The sequence below is a fragment of the Podarcis liolepis genome (genome assembly GCF_965112155.1).
Source record: "Podarcis liolepis genome assembly, chromosome: 7".
Classification (NCBI taxonomy): Eukaryota; Metazoa; Chordata; class Lepidosauria; order Squamata; family Lacertidae; genus Podarcis; species Podarcis liolepis.
Window position 1 is genome coordinate 88,714,747 of NC_139561.1, and position 21,170 is coordinate 88,735,916.

Sequence of the window (21,170 nt, forward strand, 5' to 3'; positions counted from 1 at the left end):
TGGGCCGAATTAGGCCCCCAAAACAGGCTTTGGACATGCCTGGATTAGACCATCCCTAGCCTTCAGATTTCATTTCACTTTTCATTTGTATACCGCCTTTCTATATTGCTATACACAAGGCAGTTTACAAGCCAGGGAGGCGACAAAATATACAGTACATCCAAGATCACCCTATAGCAATCTGATGCAATGCAAATAAGTCATTATCAAAATATGGCTATAAAATAAACAACCTAGATCAAATAAAGTAATATTCAATGATGCATATAGAATAGAATAGAATAGAATAGAATAGAATAGAATAGAATAGAATAGAATAGAGTGGTACCTCAGGTTAAGTACTTAATTTGTTCCGGAAGTCCGTTCTTAACCTGAAACTGTTCTTAACCTGAAGCACCACTTTAGCTAATGGGGCCTCCTTCTGCCGCCGCACTGCCGGAGCACGATTTCTGTTCTCATCCTGAAGCAAAGTTCTTAACCTGAAGCACTATTTCTGGGTTAGCGGAGTCTGTAACCTGAAGCGTCTGTAACCCGAGGTACCACAATAGAATAGAATAGAATAGAATAGAATAGAATAGAATAGAATAGAATAGAATAGAATATGGGTTGACAGTCATTCCTGGCGAATCCTTTGCAGTCCTTTTCAATTCTCTGTGATGGGAAAGGTCTCTGTCAGAGGATGCTCAGAGCCCGTGGCAAACTGCAGTTCCCAGAATGCTTTGAGGGGGAAGACTTGGCTGCTAAACTGGCCTAAAACAGTTTAGCCTGTCCACCATATTACCTCCAGGCTCTTTTTGCTGGCATTCCAAGATGAACTTACCTTTGTCATGTCTATAAAATTTGCCCTTTTCTCTCTTTGGATGCAACTAAAGCTCTTGCTTATTACATCCCCTCGCCTCCTTCTCTCGCTACTATTGTCCGTTCTTCGTCTTGTGTCCCTCAGATCTCTTTCCTTCAGCTCACATGATCTCAGCAGCTTGTCATTATGATCCTCTTAACGCTGCTATTCCGTTTTACCTGGGCTCCCTTGTATTATAAATTCTTCCAATGACTTTCAAAGGTCTCCTTTCTCGCCCCCACTTCGTTTCCTTCCTCTTTCCAGGATTGACTCAGGAGTAATATAGGAAGCTTCCTTTTGCCTGGTGAGGACAAGACTGTAGCTCAGTGGTCTTGCGTGCAAAAGGTCTCAGCTATAATAATAATAATAATAATAATAATAATAATAATAATAATAATTATTATTATTATTATTATTTGTACCCCACCCATCTGGCTGGGTTTCCCCAGCCACTCTGGGTGGCTACCACAAAGACCAAAAATACACTAATATGTCATATATTAAAAACTTCCCTGAACAGGGCTGCCTTAAGATGTCTTCTGAATGTCAGGTAGTTGTTTATCTCTTTGACATCTGGTGGGAGGGCGTTCCACAGGGCGGGTGCCACTACCGAGAAGGCCCTCTGCCTGGTTCCCTGTAGCTTTGCTTCTCGCAATGAGGGAACCGCCAGAAGGCCCTCGGCGCTGGACCTCAGTGTCCAGGCAGAATGATGGGGGTGGAGACGCTCCTTCAGGTATACTGGGCCGAGGCCTTTCAGGGCTCCTCCAGTGTCTCCAGGTAGAGATGGAAATGTCTCCTGTCTGAAAGCCCAGAGAGCCACTGCGGCTTTTCCCTTTCCCTGCCACTTCCCCTGGAAAACCTACTACGAAATGGTGGAGCAAGCAGAGGTGTGGTTAAGCCCTCTGTATACACAATCATGGCCACTGGTCCCATCACCTCCTGGCAAGTAGAAGGGGAAGAAATGGAGGAAGTGAGAGATTTTACTTTCTTGGGCTCCATGATCACTGCAGATGGTGACAGCAGTCACGAAATTAAAAGATGCCTGCTACTTGGGAGAAAAGCAATGACAAACCTAGACAGCATCTTAAAAAGCAGAGACATCACCTTGCCAACAAAGGTCTGTGTAGTTAAAGCTATGGTTTTCCCAGTAGTGATGTATGGAAGTGAGAGCTGGACCATAAAGAAGGCTGATCACTGAAGAATGGATGCTTTTGAATTGTCGTGCTGGAGGAGACTCTTGAGAGTCCCATGGACTGCAAGAAGATCAAACTGATCCATTCTGAAGGTAATCAGCCCTGAGTGCTCACTAGAAGGACAGATCCTGAAGCTGAGGCTCCAAAACTTTGGCCACCTCCTGAGAAGAGAAGACTCCCTGGAAAAGACCCTGATGTTGGGAAAGATAGAGGGCACAAGGAGAAGGGGATGACAGAGGAGGAGATGGTTGGACAGTGTTCTCGAAGCTACCAGCATGAGTTTGCCCAAACTGCGGGAGGCAGTGGAAGACAGGAGGGCCTGGCATGCTCTGGTCCAGGGGGTCACGAAGAGGCGGACACGACTAAATGACTAAACAACAACAACAAAGAGTTGGGACCACAAGCGTCATCTAGTTCAACCCCCTGCAATGCAGGATTTTTTTGCACAATGTGGGGCTCGAACTCACAACCCTGAGATTAAGAGTCTCGTACTCAACTGACTGAGCATTTTGCTCCCAGAAGAACAAGGTGGCACTCTCCTCCTTTCCTTGTGTATGTTGGGATGTGAATAGATCCTAGGAGAGGATATATTTATTCAGGGCTTTTTTTTTCAGGTGGAACTTGCAGCACATGGAACCGCCGTTTACCTTCCCGCTATAAAGCGGTACCTATTTATCTACTTGCACTTAAGGGTGCTTTCGAACTGCTAGGTGGGCAGGAGCTGGGACCGAAAGACGGGAGCTCACCCCGCCATGGGGATTCGAACCGCCGACCATGCGATCGGCAAGTCCATTGCCTTTATATGAGAATAATAATAATAATAATAATAATAATAATAATAATAATACTTTTTTATTTATATCCCGCCCTCCCCAGCCAAAGCCGGGCTCAGAGTGGCTAACAACAACAAAATAATACAACATTCTAAAAGCATTTCATTATAAAATTAATTCAAATAAAATTAATGGCAACCATTGGGCTAGAGTTCTGTGAGGATTGCCAAAGGAGGGAGTCAGGCTGTGCCTTGGCCAAAGGCCTGGTGGAACAGCTCTGTCTTGCAGGCCCTGCGGAAAGATGTCAAGTCCCGCAGGGCCCTAGTCTCTTGTGACAGAGCGTTCCACCAGATCGGGGCCACCGCTGAAAAAGCCCTGGCTCTGGTTGAGAACAAGGGAGGTGTTTTTCGTGAGTTCTGGTACCTCTTTTTCTTGAAAGATAACACTGTATTTATTACAAATTTCCCTTCCTTCCTCACATTTGTGAATTCAACAGAGTGCTATCCCTTTGCAGCTTAAAGGGAATCTTAGGCTAGTTTTAGCCATTTAACTAATCCTGAATGCTTTAAGGCAGACTGCATTCTCCTGGTATTTCCTCCCTTTCTTCCCCTTAAAACAATAATCGCACAGTCTTGCAAAACATGAAAATGACATTTACTCACTAGGAATACTTGTTGAAGAGTAACAGATACAGCAGCTTTGTTCAGACAGGCTTAAAATGATCATTGAATTACAAAGACATCCTTAAGTCTAGCTTAAGATGTAGACTGAGCAAGGACTTCAAGCTTAGCAGATGTCCTGAGATGGAAAGAGGAAGAGAGTTTGCCCAGGCAGGTAGGACAATATTTAGCTATGTGCTCCCCCTGTCAGGGCACGGTGGGAGTGTTTCTCACAGAGTTCCTCTAGCAAGTTTACAGGAAAACTCTAGTGAGCTTCAGCTCCTAGAATCATAGAATCCTAGAGTTGGAAGAGACCACAAGGGCCATCGAGTCCAACCCCCTGCCAAGCAGGAAACACCATCAGAGCACTCCTGACATATGGTTGTCAAGCCTCTGCTTAAAGACCTCCAAAGGAGGAGACTCCACCACACTCCTTGGCAGCAAATTCCACTGTCGAACAGCTCTTACTGTCAGGAAGTTCTTCCTAATGTTTAGGTGGAATCTTCTTTCTTGTAGTTTGGATCCATTGCTCCGTGTCCGCTTCTCTGGAGCAGCAGAAAACAACCTTTCTCCCTCCTCTATGTGACATCCTTTGATATATTTGAACATGGCTATCATATCACCCCTGTTCTGTACCTATCTAGCAAAACTTGAATTGTTGTTTTGACTATGGTTACCAGATGTCCCCGTTTCCCGGGGACAGTCCCAGCCACTCTGAGCGGCTTCCAGCATGTATAAAAGCATAGTACAGTGGTACCTCGGGTTACAGACGCTTCAGGTTACAGGCTCTGCTAACCCAGAAATAGTACCTCGGGTTAAGAACTTTGCTTCAGGATGAGAACAGAAATCACACGGTGGTAGTGGGAGGCACCATTAGCTAAAGTGGTACCTCAGGTTAAGAACGGTTTCAGGTTAAGAATGGACCTCCAGAACGAATTAAGTTCTTAACCCAAGGTACCACTGTAAAACATTAAACCTTAAAAAGCTTCCTTCTACAGGGCTGCCTTCAGATATCTCCTAAAAGGTTATGTATAAAAGGCTTTCCCTAACCCAAAAGCCACCTTTGTATCCAGTCTTTAAGTGTAAGCCATCTTGCCATTCATCCAATGGAATGGTAGGCTGTAAATCTTATAAACATTTTGATTGATTGATTGATTGATTGATTGATTGATTGATTGATTGCATGGCCTCAGGGTGCCGTGAGGCATCAATGACTCCTTTTTATTTTTTTAAAAAAAAGATTAGCAAAATACGTAAGTGGAGACATTGATCGTATATATTAATAGCAAACTCGTTTCTCCAAGCAGGGATCCTCGTTGTAGGTGAAACAGCGCTACATATAAGAGCTAAATATAAGCGTGCTCGTGGGAGTCCCCTAAGGATTGGAGACATCAGGATAAAAATATTTGGGGGAGAAATGTGAGAAGGAGGCAAAAGCATATCCCACTGAGGAGTGAGTGCAGTGGCGTAGCGTGGGTTGTCAGCACCCGGGGCAAGGCAAGTAATTTGTGCCCCCTAACCCATGGATTTACGCCCCCTAACCCGTGGATTTGCGCCCCCTAACCCTAACCCCCAGATGTTGCGCCCGGTGCGGCTGGCCCCCCCTGCACCCCCCACGCTACGCCACTGAGTGAGTGTGCTCAGTGGTCGCAGAAGGCTGGCATTTTGACTGGGAGAGAAATAAAAGTTGGAAAACTAGGGAGTAGACAGAAAGGGTATCCTTGAAGAAGTAGTGAATGGGTGGAATCCTGAGCACTCTATACCACAACACTTTGTTGCAGCTCTCACTTGTCAGCATTTACTAGTCATGGGGGCTGTATCCAGTGCTAGCCCTCAGAGAAAACTTATTAAACATTATTTACTTAGGTGCATTGATTTCAGTGGGTCTACTCTGAGTATGAGGGTGGCGCTGTGGGTTAAACCACAGAGCCTAGGACCTGCTGATCGGAAGGCCGGCGGTTCGAATCCCTGCAACGGGGTGAGCTTTCGTTGCTCGGTCCCTGCTCCTGCCAACCTAGCAATTCGAAAGGACGTCAAAGTGCAAGTAGATAAATAGGTACCGCTCTGGCGGGAAGGTAAACGGTGTTTCCGTGCGCTGCTCTGGTTCGCCAGAAGCGGCTTAGTCATGCTGACCACATGACCCGGAAGCTGTACGCCGGCTCCCTCAGCCAATAAAGCGAGATGAGCGCCGCAACCCCAGAGTCGGCCATGACTGGACCTAATGGTCAGGGGTCCCTTTACCTTTACCTTTTACTCTGAGTATGACCTAGTTCTCATCGACCTGTGATCTTCAGAAGAGCAACCTCCACTTTCGAAGGCAGTATAGAGAAGCCGTAGAAACAGGTATCTCCCTCCAACTGCCTCTTCTTTAAATGCATGACCCACCATGTAAAATAACCAAGCAAGTACAGTGGTGCCCCGCAAGATGAATGCCTCGCACGACGGAAAACTCGCTAGATGAAAGAGTTTTCTGTTTTGGAGGTGCTTCGCAAAACGAATTTCCTATGGGCTTGCTTCACAAGACGAAAATGTCTTGCGAGTTCCTGCTGGTTTTTTCCCTCCCCCCCTTTTTCTAAGCTGCTAAGCCACTTATCAGCTGATCCGATCAGCAGAAAAGCCGCTAAAAGCCGCTAATAGCGCTAATCCGCTAATCCGTCAATGGGCTTGCTTCGCAAGACGAAAAAACCGCTAGACAAAGAGAATCACAGAACGGATTCTTTTCGTCTTGCGAGGCACCACTGTATTAGAATTCACCCCACAAATGGTCCTACTAAACATCTTCCAAGACAACAATGCCCACTTACACCAAAAAGAACTCATAACCCAGCTACTCTCAGCAGCCAGAAACATCATAACCAGACACTGGAGAGACCTGTCAGGAGTAAGCCTGGACCAATGGTACCAAACAGTATGGGAAACAGCCTTACTAGAAAAATTAACCAATAAACTGAAACTGACACGGGGACAAATAGAAGAAGATGCCTTCACCCTGGTATGGCTCCCCTTTATCACATACATAGCCCGACAAGACAATGACAAAAATGTGAATGGAAGTTTGCCTTCTCAGGGAGCTATGGTTCCTGAGAAGGCAAACTTAAAACCCTTTTAAACACCCTTAAAAACATGGGCGTAGCCAAGGGGGCAGCCTATATCAATAAAAATACATAGCCAACTGACGTTCTACCCCCCCCCCGCAACAAAGTTCCTGGCTATGCCCATGCTTAACGAACTGCATACAATTTGCCATTCCACACAACAAGAACTTATTCAAAATTCTACAGTTATTTGCATACGCATAATAATAATAATAATAATAATAATAATAATAATAATAAAATTTATTTAAACCCCACCCTCCCCAGCCAGAGCTGGGCTCAGGGCTGCTAACACCAGTAAAATTACAGTAAAATCATAATGGGGGGGGGGGACCAATTTAAAATACAGGTTAAAATGCAATTTAAAATGCAGCCTCATTTTCAAAGTAGCCCATAGATCAAAACCATAAGGGGAGGGAAAACATAAGGGTCAGACTGAACCCCGACCAAAGGCCAGGTGGAACAGCTCTGTCTTGCAGGCCCTGCGGAAAGATGTCAAGTCCCGCAGGGCCCCGGTCTCTTGTGACAGAGCGTTCCACCAAGTCGGGGCCAGTACTGAAAAGGCCCTGGCAACTAGTTGAGACCAACCTAACCACCTTGTGACTTGGGACCTCCAAAGTGTTGCCATTTGTGGACCTTAAGGTCCTCCACGGGGCATACCAGGAGATGTGGTCCCATGGGTACGTGGGACCTAGGCTGCATCTTTTAGGTAGAGAGACAGCTGAGATTTTCAAATCTCAGAATGTGAAGATTTTCAGGGGGTGGGGGAATCCCTCTCCAAATCAGACAAACATGACCAACACATGAAGTAAATATAAGCTGCAGCCTTTAAAATCCCCATAGTTATTGGCTGCGACTTTGTCAACATATATATGCGCTGTATAGATATCTGGTTTTAGCTGCTGATGGGTGACGGAATGTCCACGAACATTCCAATTGCTCAGGAGTTTTTGTTTATTTAAAAAAATGGAAATAAAAGAACAAGCTGTTGCAAAATTCCTAGGAGCAGAAGAGCTCGTGGAAGGATTCAATAAGGAAAGCCGGGGGGGGGAATAAATATTAGCCAACTGTTAGATTGTGCAAATGAGATTTGTGTAGACACGTAGAACAGGATGTACGAGTTGTATCGGAACAGACCCATTGAAACAGACGAAATTCAGATAGCCGTGCCAACTAATTTTAATGGGTCAACTCTTGAGTATACAATCTGCTGTAGCTCTGGGTGTGTGTATGTCGGAGAGAAAGAGAGGATGAAGCAGATTAGATACAGAGAAGGTACTACACATTGTCACACAAATGTGTCTGCAGAATGATGTGGGTTTTGACTCTCATCATCTAATTTCAAGCTCCATGCTTTTCAGTGCACCGCAGTCCACGCATTTGCTCACATGTGTGGAGTGACCAAGTTATGCGCGAGTGAATTAACCCTTGTAGAACAAAACTCCGGGGCCCAATGCTACTATCCATCAAGACTTTCTAAATAGAAGGGTTAGAGGAGGAATTTGGTTCAGTGCACATGTGGACGCGGGTGGCGCTGTGGGTTAAACCACAGAGCCTAGGACTTCATAGAATCATAGAATCATAGAATCATAGAATCATAGAATCATAGAGTTGGAAGAGACCACAAGGGCCATCAAGTCCAACCCCCTGCCAAGCAGGAAACACCATCAGAGCACTCCTGACATATGGTTGTCAAGCCTCTGCTTAAAGACCTCCAAAGTAGGAGACTCCACCACACTCCTTGGCAGCAAATTCCACTGTTGAACAGCTCTTACTGTCAGGAAGTTCTTCCTAATGTTTAGGTGGAATCTTCTTTCTTGTAGTTTGGATCCATTGCTCCGTGTCCGCTTCTCTGGAGCAGCAGAAAACAACTTTTCTCCCTCCTCTATGTGACATCCTTTTATATATTTGAACATGGCTATCATATCACCCCTTAACCTCCTGTTCTCCAGGCTAAACATGCCCAGCTTGCCGATCAGAAGGTCAGCGGTTCGAATCCCCACAATGGGGTGAGCTCCCATTGCTCGGTCCCTGCTACTGCCAACCTAGCAGTTCGAAAGCACCTCAAAGTGCAAGTAGATGAATAGGTACCACTCCAGCGGGAAGGTAAATGGCGTTTCCGTGCGCTGCTCTGGTTCACCAAAAGCGGCTTAGTCATGCTGGCCACATGACCCGGAAGCTGTCTGCAGACTAAGGCATCTGGTTAGCTTCTGGGATGGAGTAATGTTAGACAAGTTGTGCTACTGGCTTGATCCAGCAGTCTCTTCCAGTGTTCTTATGTTCATACTTCCTGAAATATGCAATATGCAAACCAAAACCAGCCTTTGAAATTTGCGCTTCTCTGAATTTTGCGATGCAGTTCTCCAACTGAATCCTGCCTGAAAAAAATCGTGCAAAATGTTCAAAATTTAAGGGGAAGTCAAAATATCTAATAAAATAAAATAAAATAAATTGTCCAGTAGCACCTTAGAGACCAACTAAGTTTGTTCTTGGTATAAGCTTTCGTGTGCATGCACACTACTTCAGATACGAGGAAGTGTGCGTCGAAGAGCGTGTGTCAGTGATAGCATGGAACAATGCATTATATTGAAGGAAATCACTTGGAGAAATGTGTGTCCGGCAAAATTGCAAATACCAAGAGAGAAAATAATTGAGAGAAAAATACATAATTGAGAGAAAAACACACTAAAATGCTTGCAAATTTTCATGAGGATTCTTTTTTAAAATTGCCAACCAACGCTGCAATGTGGAGAACTGAATTTAAGATTAGAACAATGAGAATCTGAGAGAAACCAAAACTGGCAAATTTGTCCATCCCTGCTAAAGACCCAAGCAGTGATTACTGTTATCCATCATGGGTACTCCTCAAATCTGAAACTAACAATCTTGGGTAATCAGCGCGTCAAGCCAAGGCCAATTTTGCCTTGACAGACACTTATCTCTCCCTCATCCGTGGCAGGGAACAGGGGCCAAAAGGAACAGGGGGAGGGAAAAAGCAAGAAGCAAAAACCTGTTTTAATTCAAAGCAAACCTAGGTGGTAATTTCTCAGAGAAGTGACTGGCGGATGTTTCCTGGTACTGCTTTCTGCGAAGAAAATTAGTAAACCGGCTCCATCCTCTCCTCCAAATTCATATAATTGACTGCTATTCTGAGATAACTTAATAAATCTAAAAGAAAAGAATAGAAGTGTTCATATTTATTGTTTTTATGTATTTAAAAACGAGTCAATAAAATACATAATATCTTGTGCAGATTCATGAAATTTAGTCCCCGTGTTACATTGTAAACATGTGTAATTATTTCCCCCCTGTTTGCTCTTGCTTACAATTTCTTTGTTTTTTATAGGAAGATTATTGTGGATAACAAAGGTACTTTTAATGTCTGTGTTTTCAGTTCATAGGGTCCCATCTACAGGTCTCGCTTCCGTTTTCTGCCTACTCCTCCGTTGCTTCCCCATGTCAAATTTTAGATTCTAAACTCCTGGGGCAGAGGCCTCTTTTGTTACATTTTGTACGCACACTGATCCTCTCTTTCCATCGTACACGCACCTCAAACACAGTGTCGAGAATTAATCTTCAAAGGGCCACACTTCACTTCCCTCCACATAGTTTAATGTGCCTGATTCTCTGGCAAGACTTGGAGATCCTTCATGTTCCGATCTTGTTTGCTTCCTGTGCGCAGTATCTTTGATTTCAGAAAGTGTTTGTGCATATCTTAATTTCACTTTGAAAACCCTCCCTAGTCAGCTCATCTGGATGCCCCAACTTCTTCACTGTCCACTTTATACATCTGATTAAGTTGGATTAACCAGAGAAAACTCTTCCTACAATAAAATTGTTAACTTGATGATGATGATGATGGTGATGATGATTTAAATTTGTATACCCACCCTTCATCCGGAGATACAAAACGGTTGTACTTGCTGTGACAGTTACTCCCCTAGATGACGCTGTTGGTGATTTGGCTTTAATAATAATAATAATAATAATAATAATAATAATAATAATAATAATAATTTATACCCTGGCCCATCTGCAAAGGGGCATGCACAATGATCAAGCCATACTAATTAACTAACCACAGTTAAGCTGCGGGAAGTACATAGTCCATGGTTTTAGGGAACAACATCACCAGGCCGACAGGACTTGGGTCCAGCAGTTAGGATCAGGAGCTAGACCTCTCTCCCTGCTGGGTGTTAATCCAGATCTCTCCCCCTCCTGGTTGCTCCTTGGTGTCTTGGGTGTGTCTACACTCCCGAGAGAAAGTAGTTTAACTTCTGTGGCTCCCCTGACAGGCACCTGCCTGGTTCTGTTGGCTGTGGCTCAGCGTTGACCCGGCAAGACCTGCTCACTTGTCTAGGGCTCGGGGTGCCAGGTGTTTTGAGTGGCACTGCGGAGCATAACAAGATCGGCACATCTCCTTGCTAGGGAAAGCCTTTACCTGCTAAAATCCTGAATGCCAGTTTTTTTTGGGGGGGGGGAAGCACCCCACAACAAGGTGACAACCCTGACCTACCAGGGCTGGATTTTATTTTATTTTATTTTATTTTATTTTATTTTATTATTTTTTAGCGGCAACCTCAGAAATAGGTGCCGGGGCTTAAAAAAACTCTGGGGAGCGGCTGCCCCTAAAGTCCAAAAGAGGGAAATCTCGGGGAGCAACTGGGGCCAGCCCAGGGGAAGGAGGCAGGCCGGCTCCTGACGCTACTCGGGCGAGAAGGGAGAGTCTCCCTGCCGCCTGTCTCGTCCGCCAGAAGGACCCCTCGCTCAGCTGATAACCTCCTCTCTTTCCCATCGGAGGAGGAGGAGGCAGGCAGGCAGAGAACGAGTTAAAGAAAAAACCCTTCTACTTCCGGATGTGTTCATAGCTCAGGGCTGTGAAGCTGAGAGAGAGAGAGAGAGAGGGAGAGAACCAGAGCGCACGAGAGAGAGCATCTTTCTTTCTTTCTCCCTCTCTCTCCCCTCCTCTTCTTCTTTCCACATATACAGAAGGCAAAACAGACACCAAAGGAACAGAGACAGGCAACGAAGGGAAACCGCAGGCAACCGATTTGATTGATTATTTTCTTTTTAAAAAAGAGATATATCTATAGATAGATTAAAAATAGCCATCGTGGTTTTTTTTAGAATCCAAACTCCCAGCCAGGAGAGAGGGCGCCTCGTCAATTTCATCCTCCTCGCCAGGTCCGCTGCTGCTTTAAGAGGAGGGGAAACTGACAAGCCCATATTCTCTCTGTGTGCGTCCCCCCCCCCAAATTCCCCGCCCCAGCTCCTCTGTTTGCTGAGCAGAGGGGGCTGGGGTGTGTTGTGGGAGCTGAATCCTCCTTGGTGGAGATGCTGGGTGGGGGGGCTTTTTGGAACCTCTGAGCCCCCCCACACCTCCCTTCTTGCACCTACTCTCCTCCTCCTCTTCTTCTTCTTCTCTCTCTCTCTCCATCCTCCCCCCCACCCGGTTTTCCTTTTCATTCCTGTCTCCTTGCTTTGATAGGATTGAAGCCACGACCATTTAAAAGGGGAGAGGGAGGAGAAAGGAGCCGGGGGGGGGGAGAGAGAGAGAGAGAAGAAGAAGAAGAAGAGAGAGTCGATGTCCATCTTTTAAAAGGAGAGGAGAAGGAGAAGGGGGGAAGAAAAGAAAAGAAAGGGGGGAGAGAGAGAAAGGAGTGTTCTGGAGAAGGGGGTGGTGGTGTTTGATCATCACACACACCCCTTCTCTCTCTCTCTTTCTCTCTCTCTCTCCTCCCCCCCCCCTTCCAATTTCAAACTACCACCGGGTTGTTGATATTTTTTTCCCCCTACGAGGACCATCAGTCACTTGAAGTCTGACACCTCGCAGCACTTGATGGGCAGCTACGACAGCCAAAAGGCAGAAGAAAGGGTCTACTTGGGAGGAAGAAGATACCCGCAAGGAAGGAAATAAGGAACTCTAGCCTTCCCCCCCCCCCCACATGCAAACACATCCACGCAGATCTGTCATCCCGGCAACCTCACTAGCAAGCTGGCTTAGGTTTGTTTTCTATATCTGTACGTGTGTGTGAGTGTAAAAGGTTAGATTTTTTCCCCCTCTCTCTTTTTTTGGGGGGGCTATTTTTTTTTTTTAAAAAAAAAACATTCTTCTTGCTGCTGAGCGATCCACAGAGAAACCGGCCGTCCCTGAAAGGAAAATAGGTTGTTTCCTAAACCCACCAAAACAAAAAAACCCAACCCGAAAGCAACAAAAGCCAAACTGTTTGAAACAGTTTCCATCTCTCACTTGGTTGGTCTTCTTGGAGCGATGGGGTCAGAGAGGAACCCAAAATGAAAGATCTCCTCTTTGGAAAGGACTGAAGTTTCTCTGGCCCCCCAGAGCCGCCTCCCCCCAAGGGGGAGAAGGAAGAAGGAAAGAAAGCCCGAGAGAACAAACTTCCCAGCGTCTGATGGCACAAAGGGTAAGTGATGGCGAGGAGGAGGACGGTGATAATAATGTGTTTTGGGGATAGAACTCGGTGTTGTTTGCGAAATCTGTTCTGAAAGATGTCTTATTTTCTGGCCTAAACTCTTAGAAGCACACGACAAAAACTCAACAAGTAAAAAAAAAGGAATGATAGATCTGTGTGTGTGTGTGTGTGTGTGTGTGTTTATAGATATATAGTTTTCTTATTGCCTGCTCTTTAGGAAAAGAAAAAATAACTTTGTGGCTTGTGAAGTTAGTAACTCTAGAACTCACAGCGATAAACTCAGACAGGGCTTGAACCTGTCTGCTGCCTTTAAAACAGCCTTCATCCCTCCTTCCTTCAACACTTCCCATCTCAACTTCTTATTTGTAAATATTTATCTCTTCCCTTCCTCCGCCCACCCCGGGGTTTGATTGGCAAGTGTCAAATGAAATTTTTTTGGATGGGGAAAAAGAAAAGAGAGAGGAATGCCACTTTGGAAATATATATATATTTAAAAACATTTTCATTTCCAGTATATTAGCTGTCACCCCTAGTCGGTATAAATAGAGGCACGCATTGTTCACGGGTTAACTTTGTGGTTTAAGAGAGATGGCTTAAAAAACAACAAAATAAACTAAATATTGAGCGGTGTTTTGAAGCGTCCCTATAGCAAATTTGAGCAAAATAGATGCATTGGGTATACCACTTAAGAACAAAACCGAAAAAGCAGCCGGGGACAAAACCTCTCTCAGGCAGGGCAAACTATTCCTTGACTTTCTCAGTCTAGCCTTTTTGCTTTGATTCCACGTTGCTCATTTGAAAGCCTCAATGGGGCTGCTTTGTGGCATTTTGCGATGCCTTTCTGAAGTTTTTCGACTCCTTTTTTTCTCCTCTGACCCCCCTCCGTGGAGCGGCAGAAAAGATCTGGCCGGTCTGAAAGGCTGAGGTTAATGTGTCTTCAATGTGGCCGGTTGTAAGAAATTCAGGAAACTTTTCATGGGACTCTAATTCCCAAACCGCCACCATTTATTTTGTATGGGGGAACGCTTCAGTACCCACCCCCTCCCCGCTATTTTGAAATTCATCCATTGCGTTGGGGACTGGAGGAACTACAATTCCTTGCAACAGAGACAGAACGAGCTACTTCCTTCTGCAAAAAAGTCTCTCGATTTTTTCCCCACCCACCCAACTTCTCTATAGCAAGCCTGCACCAACATTTTTTAATTCAAAGAGAATCTCTGCCGCTTTATTAAAAAAATCCTGTCCATTCTGACTAAGTTTTCAAACTTTAGAAATCGACTGTTTCTCTAGGCAAAAGCGGAAGGGTGTGAGTGTGTTGGAAATCCTTCACATACTTGCACCTAGGAGAAACTCTAAGATAATTCAAAATATGAGTGTGCTTAATAGTTTTGCAGCCAGCATTTGTTACCATCACCTACACCTGAACAATTTAAATTACTGTTGCTGTTGTTGTTCAAGAGTCCCATGCACAGAGCTTATGTGGGGCATTTAAAAGGCATCCGTTCATTTATTTATTTGAAATTGTGTATTTTGCACCCGTTGAAAGAGAGGTCTGTGGAGTTTCAAGCGAGGTTTTGCGAAACGAGAGAGAGAAAAATAACGTCAAGCGGCCCATAAGAGCATGAGATACGGCATGATTTAAATAAGAATAGTTGGCAGGGTGAAAAAATTTCACACTTTCTCTTTTTTTGCCCCCTCCCTTTCCCCACGAAAGGGGGGCGGGAGATGGGAGAAGAAGAGAATGTTTTTGTTCTATTTAAAAAGAACACTGAAGTTTCGAAAAGTGCCTGGCGGGGTTTAAGGAGTTATAAAGGGGTTGACTGTGCTCCCTTTAAGGAGGAAAAAAAAAAGCGAGCGAGAGAGAGATTGGGGCAAAAAGATGTAGGTGTTGATTTCTTCTTAAGGGGGACAGCCAGTCGGGGAAAAGATGAAGATGGCCTGCGAGTAACCGGGGGGGACGACGGGACAGTTCATTCAGGAATTAAATACAAGCTTATTTAAAAGCCCGCTTGCAGGAAGCGTGGAAATCAGGCAGATTCCCAGTGTTAAAATGATGATAAAATTAAAAATTCCTTCTTGGACAGTCCAGTCCCAGGACAGGAGTATGGCTGTGTGCGTGCGTGAGTTTGATATCTCCAAAGTTCAGTGCCTCCCCGGCTAGGAGAAAGGCTTTCTCACTTCTTTTAAAGTTTGCAGAGAAGCGATGCAGCCACTAGAAAAAACAAAAGCAACTGAGGTTTAAGGAAGCTAGATTATTTTTCCCTTGTATGTGCGGAAGGTGTTTTGCAGTTTGAGGGTGCGTCAAACTGCAAGCGAAATTAGCAGCTTTCCCCACCTGATTTGCAAGTAACTTTTTTTTAGGGAGGGGGAGAACTGGTGGGGGTCTTCTTCTAGCGGCTGTGTTTTGTAGGGGGCTGGGGGGGGGATAGAGACTACGGCGCCCAGTACTTGGGAGCGCGACGCTGCGCGCAGGCCTTGGAGACGGAGGCTGGAATTAACAAGGCCGGCTTCGTGAAATTGACGAGCGCTGGCGTGAAATTGACTTAAGTGGCCGAAGGCACAAAAGAGGGCACATTTGTGGCGAGGGATGGCGAAAGTTTGGGGGCTGTTGTGAGGGGCGGCTGGGAAGAAATGGCCGGGGGTCTCCTGAGTGGAGGATTAAGGGCAAAACTGGCCGTTCGTGTATGGACGCTGCTGCTGCTAAGCTTTATTTTAATTTTAATTTATTTTGAGGGGGTGCAGAAGAACGACAAACAAAAGTAGCAAATGCTCGACCCAAGTGGAAAACTCGGGGAAGTCGGTGGGAAAAGATCAAAATGCGGGGAGATTTAGATAATAACCAAGGCTTGTGTCTGTATGTTTGTGCTCCCCCCTCAATACTTCGCCCCAAGTTCCTCTCTGAGATGAAAACCTTCCAAAAATTTGCTTTTTAAAAGTCGGTCATTTAAAAGGCATCTTTCTTTATATCTCACACACGAATGTGACTTTTTAGGCGTGCTCAGATATGGGTTTCCCTGGTGTTTGGCTGTGGCATTTATTCGTCCTTTGGTGATGCGAAATTGGCTGAATGCGCCTAGATCGGATGTCTAAACTTTCTCTCTCTGTGTCTGTCTCTCTTTGCCCCACACCTTGCCCCGTTTTCGCACCTGGGTCTTCTTTACCTCCAGTACGATGACTTGGTACATTACGCCGGAATGGACGGGGTCTCTCTGCCGGGCTTTGGAGACCCACACACGGGCCGGGGTCTGCAACACCACGCTTTGAACCAGGGGGGCCCTTACGGATCCGCCGGAGTGAACCACCGGCCCGGCTTGCCCCCGGGGCTGGGCACCAACGACGCCTTGAAGAGAGAGAAGGATGAGATTTATGGGTGAGTCCGGATCCCGCTCAGTCCCTCGAGGAAGGACGGCGGGAGGGGGGGGAGGATGGGGTTTGGCAGAGGTTCGGATGATGAGCCCAACTCGCCTTGAAAACTTGTGCGCGCAACTCTTTGGCATCGGGGATCGGTCCCCCTCCTCTTCCCCAAACCCTCTTTGGATATTGGAGAAAGGGAGGAGAAGGGTAGGAACATGTGCGCCTCGATCCGAAGCCTGCCTCCTCGGGAGTAAATGCCTCTGTGCTCCAGGGGGCTTTCCACCCAAGGAAACGGGCCGCAGGAAGACTCAAAACTTGCTTGCAGCGGCTGCACCCCCGCCGCTTGCTCGATTACTTCGGGGTGAACCAGGCGGATCCTGCTCCTGCTTGCACGGAGGACTTACTCCCGAGGAATCGTGCTGCGCTCACTTGGAAGGAAGCCTCTCTGAAGCCACAGGGGTTGCTTCCAAGATAGACGTGCAGGCGACCCGACCGCAAATCTGATATATTCCTACCGGGATATTTCTCTAAATTCAGCTGGATCTCGCTCTCACACACAAACTCTTAGCGGATCGAAGATGTTCCCTTCCGGTAGATCTGTCCTCAGGCTCCCCCCCTTCCCCCGTGAAAGAGGCTTATTACCGTGTTTGCTTAATTGATCGATTCGGTGGGACGTGGCTTCCCTGCGGGTCTCCCCGTCTTGCTTTTCCCAGGGAGCGTAAATAGTGGGGTCCCCCACCCCCACCCCACCACCCCCCAGTCTCGCGCACACTTTATCCTTTTTTTTGCAGCCGGATCCTCTGGGTGTTTATTCGTTAGTATTTTTCCTATGTGCTCCCGAGTAAGTCTGCCGAGGACCGCAGCCTGAATTAACTGTCCTCTCCCTCTAAGGTCGTAATTGGTTTGCTTGGTGACTCCAACCAGACAGACTTTGATTTACAGCGGCATTTTCTGCCTGGGTTTCGCAGGCTCTTCTTGTTTAGAAATCCGCTCAAGGTGCGTGGGATTTCTAGCACATCTGCGCGCCTCGAGATTTATTTGGGCGTCTGCGGTTTCTAAGACTTCACTTTATCCTCGCGCTTTTCTCCGTGGGGCGAAAAGGATGGGTTGTGCTGTAGATCTTTCTCTCGCGCGCTCTCCATTCCGCATGTTTCTTCATGCCAAGGAATGATAGGATTCGCGTCTCCTGTTGCTGGCTAGCTAGATTTTCCTTCCTGCTGTGCGTTTACGACTCCCAGTCTCAGGTGGGTCTTTCCTCCTCCTTTCCAAAAGGTCCGTTCCTCTTTTTGGCTGCGCGTCTCAGGATTTCCACAGCAGATGAAATGCTCTCGAGATTCCCCGGCCTCTTTTTTTAGTTTCCACCAATACTACAGTATAGCCCCCCCCCCCCCGCTTCTGAAAGTCATTTTGTTTCCTGCTAGACTCAGAGGAATAGGGGCGAACCCTCCGACGACCGTAAGAAATAAGAAGCGGGCGAGCGACGGAGGTTTATACTCTTGAAATCTCCGGATTTCACTAAGACCTCGGAAAGGCAGATGACAGAACACGAGGAAGGTGCCTTATTCCAAGTCCATCGGGTCCAGCTAGCTCGGAAACCTGGCTCTCCGGGGTTTCAGACGGGGTTTCCCCGCAGCCCTACCTGGCGATGCCATGGATAATCGGACCCGGGACCTTCTTCGATGCGCAACAGATGCGCATCTACTGAGCCACGGCTAGCTGTGGAGAGCCCGGAGGGCGGCAGGTTGGCAAAAGCGGAGGACGCCGGGGAGGCGGGATGGGAGGGCACAGGGACACCGAGACCTGCTTTATCCTGAGTCAGGCCCCATCCATTTGGCTGTGTCTTGCCCGCTCGGGCTGGCAGCGGCAATGATTCTCAGGGTTTCGGGCAGGGGAGGATTCGAACCCGCACCCCAAGGGGAGATGCCGGGGTGCGTGAAAAGCGGGTGCTTTGCCACTGAGCCTCAGCCTCTCCTCTTCCTCCACATCATCATCATCATCATCATCATTGCTGCTATTATCATCCTCCGGTTGAGATCCCAGCAGAAAGGGACTCCAAAGTGCGCAGCTCAGCTGAAAGGCTGGTGGAGAGGATTAAAAAAATATAGAGAGTGACTGAAAATAAGAGCGCTTCCGTGTGAATCAGACAAGGATCAGACCCTCCCCGGTGTGCTTTGCAGACGTGGCCCCTCCCCGGTTTGAGAAGAGGCAGCTGACTCAGATTTGGGGCATCAACGAAGGAATGGCGAGGCGGGGAGGCAGCTGTGTCCTAGGGGAAAACAGTCCAGCCACTCTCTTCTCTTTCCTCGCCCCCCCCACCAGCTCCAACCTCAGTCCCCCCGTCTGTAAAACGGGACCAACAGCACCCCTCAGAGCAAGTTTGCGAGGGGTGAGAGGATTTGCAGCAGGAGCTTTTGAGCGGGAGGAGGAGGAATCTGTTTCGGGATGTGTGACGAATTCCTGGATCCCGTGTGAACTGGATCCAAAGACGGAGTCGCCAGCTCCGTTATAAGCTGTGAGCTTCCCAGAGGCGCAAGGCTGGGCACTCCGGAAAAGGGGAGCTTGAGTGTTAAAGGGTCTTTTCGTTTCATCCCACATGATCCTTGTAGAATCCCCACAAGGAGTTCCTACAGACCACCACCCCCAGTTGAAAAAGGCATTTATTAATACGGGCATTAAAATTATTTTTCACCGCGGTGTGTGTGTGAGAGAGAGAGCATGCAGCGTTTTACAAAGTGCCTTTTCTTGCTCTTTGCGCTGGATCGGTCCCAGCGAACAGGTGGGGATCTCCAGATCGGGCTTTGTGCTGCAGTTTTTTTTCATGGCAGAGGTGAAGTGTGTGTGTGTGTGTAGGTGCAGGCATGATTTTGTGAGTGGGCATGGATGCGGCACACCCAGACCCACACCCTCATGGATTTGGAATTATTTGAGCACCCAAGAAGGAAAAATCCAAATGACAGTTTTGAAAAGTTTAGTAGGCGTTTTGGGGTTTTTTCCCTTGTTACGTTTTTTGAAGCGAGTTGACTCAAAACCTGATTCTGGGATGTGCTTCTTGGAGCACTTTGACTGCGAGTAGAGCTAGTTTGGCATTAGAACACAAACCCGGCTCAATCGGACAAAAGGTCCGCTTTGCCCAGTGTCCTGTTTCCGACAGTGGCAGGTCTAGTTCAATGGCATTCGGCTGGTTGGTCAGGGCAGTGGCGTAGCGTGGGGGGTGCAGGGGGGGCCGGCCGCACCGGGCGCAACATGGGGGGGGCGCGCTCACACTCGCAGCTCTCTGCCCCTACCGGGTTAGGGGGCGCAAATTACTTGCCTTGCCCCGGGTGCTGACAACCCACGCTACGCCACTGGGTCAGGGCTCACTATTTGGTCAAGGCCTGGTCACTTACTTACTTACTTATTTATTTATTTATTTACATTTATGACAAATAAACATTTCAAACAGAACCATCTTTACATATCATATTTTGACTCCCCCTCTTTCTGCTGTTCTTTATATTTACTCTATTTTCCTGCATATCCCAATCTAAATCTATTTTATATTTCATTTCCATCCATTTCATATATGTTTTCACTGCTGAACTGGTCAAGGCCTGATCTAAGATGGGTCGCAACGGCAGCACTGCCACCGAAGAGATAATAATAATAATAATAATAATAATAATAATAATAATAATAGAGAAATGGGTCCCCAAATGTATGCTTGGCTCAAGGTGGTTACCCAGGTCTGAGAACCTTTAAGACCAACAATTAATTAATGAAATTAATTGTCCTCCCCAATTGTCTGTTTGCCAGCAGTGTTTCCTGGGATACACTGCCACTGAAGAAGGAAGCTCCGTTAACCTCTGGCTTTTTGCTGGTTGCTTCCTCTTGGGTTCTCAGGCTATGTCCCACAAGCAGCTTGGGTGACCATAAACCACTCTTCTAGGTTGTCAGTGCAACCATCATGGCCGCCCCACAGAGATAGGCTGAGGTAGATGCTTCAGTGTGCTTCTCAGTTTCCCATGCGCAGTGGCCATGTGGGAGAAGCCACTTCGGTAGGCTTTTCCCAGGCCACCACAAACGCCCTGCCTCCAGCTCATGCAGGAAACACTGTGTGATTGGCACAGCACACCCCAGTCAGGTCCCTGTGATACTGCAGAGGTTCCTATATATCTGGATTGCGAACAGGGTCCTTGTAAGAACATAAGAATATCAGATCAGCTTGCTGGATGAGGCCAATGGCCCAGCTAGTCCAGTTTCCTGTTGCACCAGTGGCGTAGCGTGGGGGGTGCAGGGGGGTCGGCCGCACCGGGCGCAACATCTGGGGGTTAGGGTTAGGGGGCGCAAATCCAAGGGTTAGGGGGCGCAAATTACTTGCCTTGCCCCGGGTGCTGACAACCCACGCTACGCCACTGTGTTGCACAGTGGCCAGATTACTTTGGGAAGCTGGCATGCTGGTTATGAACACAACTTCAGAGCCCATAGCAACATTGCTGGCCCGAGGAGCCGCTTAGATGGGTTGGGTGGCTAGATAAGCCTTCTCCAAGTACCGTATTTTTCGCTCTATAAGATGCACCAGACCACAAGACGCACCTAGTTTTCGGAGGAGGAAAACAAGAAAAAAAATATTCTGAATCTCAGAAGCCAGAACAGCAAGAGGGATCGCTGCGCAGCGAAAGCAGTGATCCCTCTTGCTGTTCTGGCTTCTGGGATAGCTGCGCAGCCTGCATTCGCTCCATAAGACGCACACACATTTCCCCTTACTTTTTAGGAGGGAAGAAGTGAGTCTTATAGAGCGAAAAATATGGTACTTTTTTATGCCAGCTTCCAGTTGCAAAGGTGTTC

General features: G+C 47.0%; 1 protein-coding gene across 1 annotated transcript in view; it reads left to right on the forward strand.

Moving 5' to 3' along the window:
* Positions 1-11,460: 11,460 nt before the first annotated feature.
* Positions 11,461-21,170, forward strand: part of MEIS3 (Meis homeobox 3) — a 79,216-nt gene continuing 69,506 nt past the window's right edge. Inside the window, exons 1-2 of the mRNA XM_083515944.1 lie at positions 11,461-12,983; positions 16,160-16,362. Of these exons, the coding sequence (XP_083372070.1) occupies positions 12,972-12,983; positions 16,160-16,362 (215 nt within the window). The 5' untranslated portion in view covers positions 11,461-12,971. The remainder of the gene's footprint in view (positions 12,984-16,159; positions 16,363-21,170) is intronic.